At 44.0% G+C, this 1272-nt stretch overlaps 1 protein-coding gene across 1 annotated transcript in view; it reads right to left on the reverse strand.

The window, feature by feature from the left end:
• TM35_000471740 (uncharacterized protein) overlaps window positions 1-1272 on the reverse strand; it is a gene marked incomplete at both ends in the record, with an annotated part of 1449 nt that extends 177 nt beyond the window's left edge. The window contains one exon of the mRNA XM_029030434.1: window positions 1-1272. This exon is cut by the window's left edge and continues 177 nt beyond it. Within this exon, the coding sequence (XP_028878345.1) occupies window positions 1-1272 (1272 nt within the window).

The raw sequence follows: 1272 nt of genomic DNA on the forward strand, positions 1-1272 counted from the left end.
GGTGGTGGTGGTTGTATCTGTATTTCCTTCAACACTTTCTTGGTTACTGGTGGACTCCCTCTCTGTAGATGCAGTACCGTTCTCTGTCAGTGTAGTTTCAGATTCACCAGCATTACCTTTATCAGGTTTGTTAAAAGAAGAAGAAGGTTGTGGTGCTGTATTTCCCTGGTTAGTTGCAGTTTCTCCTGTTGTGTTGTTTCCGCTGTTTCCAGTTTGACTGTCAGCAGCAGCGACACTACTCCCATCAACAGGAGAAGCAGGTGTAGGAATAGCAGGTTCAGGATCACCAGGTGTTGGAGTATTATGTGTAGGAGGAGAAGGATGAGAAACTGCACTGGATGAACTAGAACCTGAACTCCCACCAGAAGAACCACCAGAACTTTCACCTACTTGACCAGGCACACCAACACTACCAGGTTCCACTCTACCATTATTAAGAGTGTTATCTGTATTTGTTTCCCTAGAAAGTTTAGAAACAAGTTTAGTCGGCCCTTCAGGAGCATCAGAAGAACGAGAAGAAAGCTGTTTAGCTCGTTCATCAGGAGAAGACTCTGAAGAACCAAGAGAAACTTCAGGTACCTGTGGTTCAGAAACACTTAATGGTTTGTTTTCTTTTGCACCTTTGTGTTTATTGACAAGATGACTTGCTTGTTTACCCTCAAGATCTGACTTTTCCCGTTCCAGTTCTTGACGTCTTTTCAATTCTTCTTCATTTTCATCTTTCTTCTGTTCTTTAGGTTCCTTCCCACCACCAGATCCGTGAGGAGCAACGGATGTACGACAACCATGAGAATCCGAATTAACATCACAATTGGATNTTCCTTCAACACTTTCTTGGTTACTGGTGGACTCCCTCTCTGTAGATGCAGTACCGTTCTCTGTCAGTGTAGTTTCAGATTCACCAGTATTACCTTTATCAGGTGTGTTAGGAGAAGAAGGTTGTGGTGCTGTATTTCCGTGGTTAGATGTAGTTTCTCCTGTTGTGTTGTTTCCGCTGTTTCCAGTTTGACCGTCAGCAGCAGCCACACTACTCCCATCAACAGGAGAAGCAGGAGTAGGAATAGCAGGTTCAGGATCACCAGGTGTTGGAGTATTATGTGTAGGAGGAGAAGGATGAGAAGCTGCACTGGATGAACTAGAACCTGAACTCCCACCAGAAGAACCACCAGAACTTTCACCTACTTGACCAGGCACACCAACACCACTACCAGTTTCCACTCTACCATTATTAAGAGTGTTATCTGTAATTGTTTCCCTAGAAAGTTTAGAAAC

The sequence above is a fragment of the Trypanosoma theileri genome (assembly GCF_002087225.1).
Source record: "Trypanosoma theileri isolate Edinburgh chromosome Unknown TM35_Tth_47_V1, whole genome shotgun sequence".
In the NCBI taxonomy this organism is placed as follows: domain Eukaryota; phylum Euglenozoa; class Kinetoplastea; order Trypanosomatida; family Trypanosomatidae; genus Trypanosoma; species Trypanosoma theileri.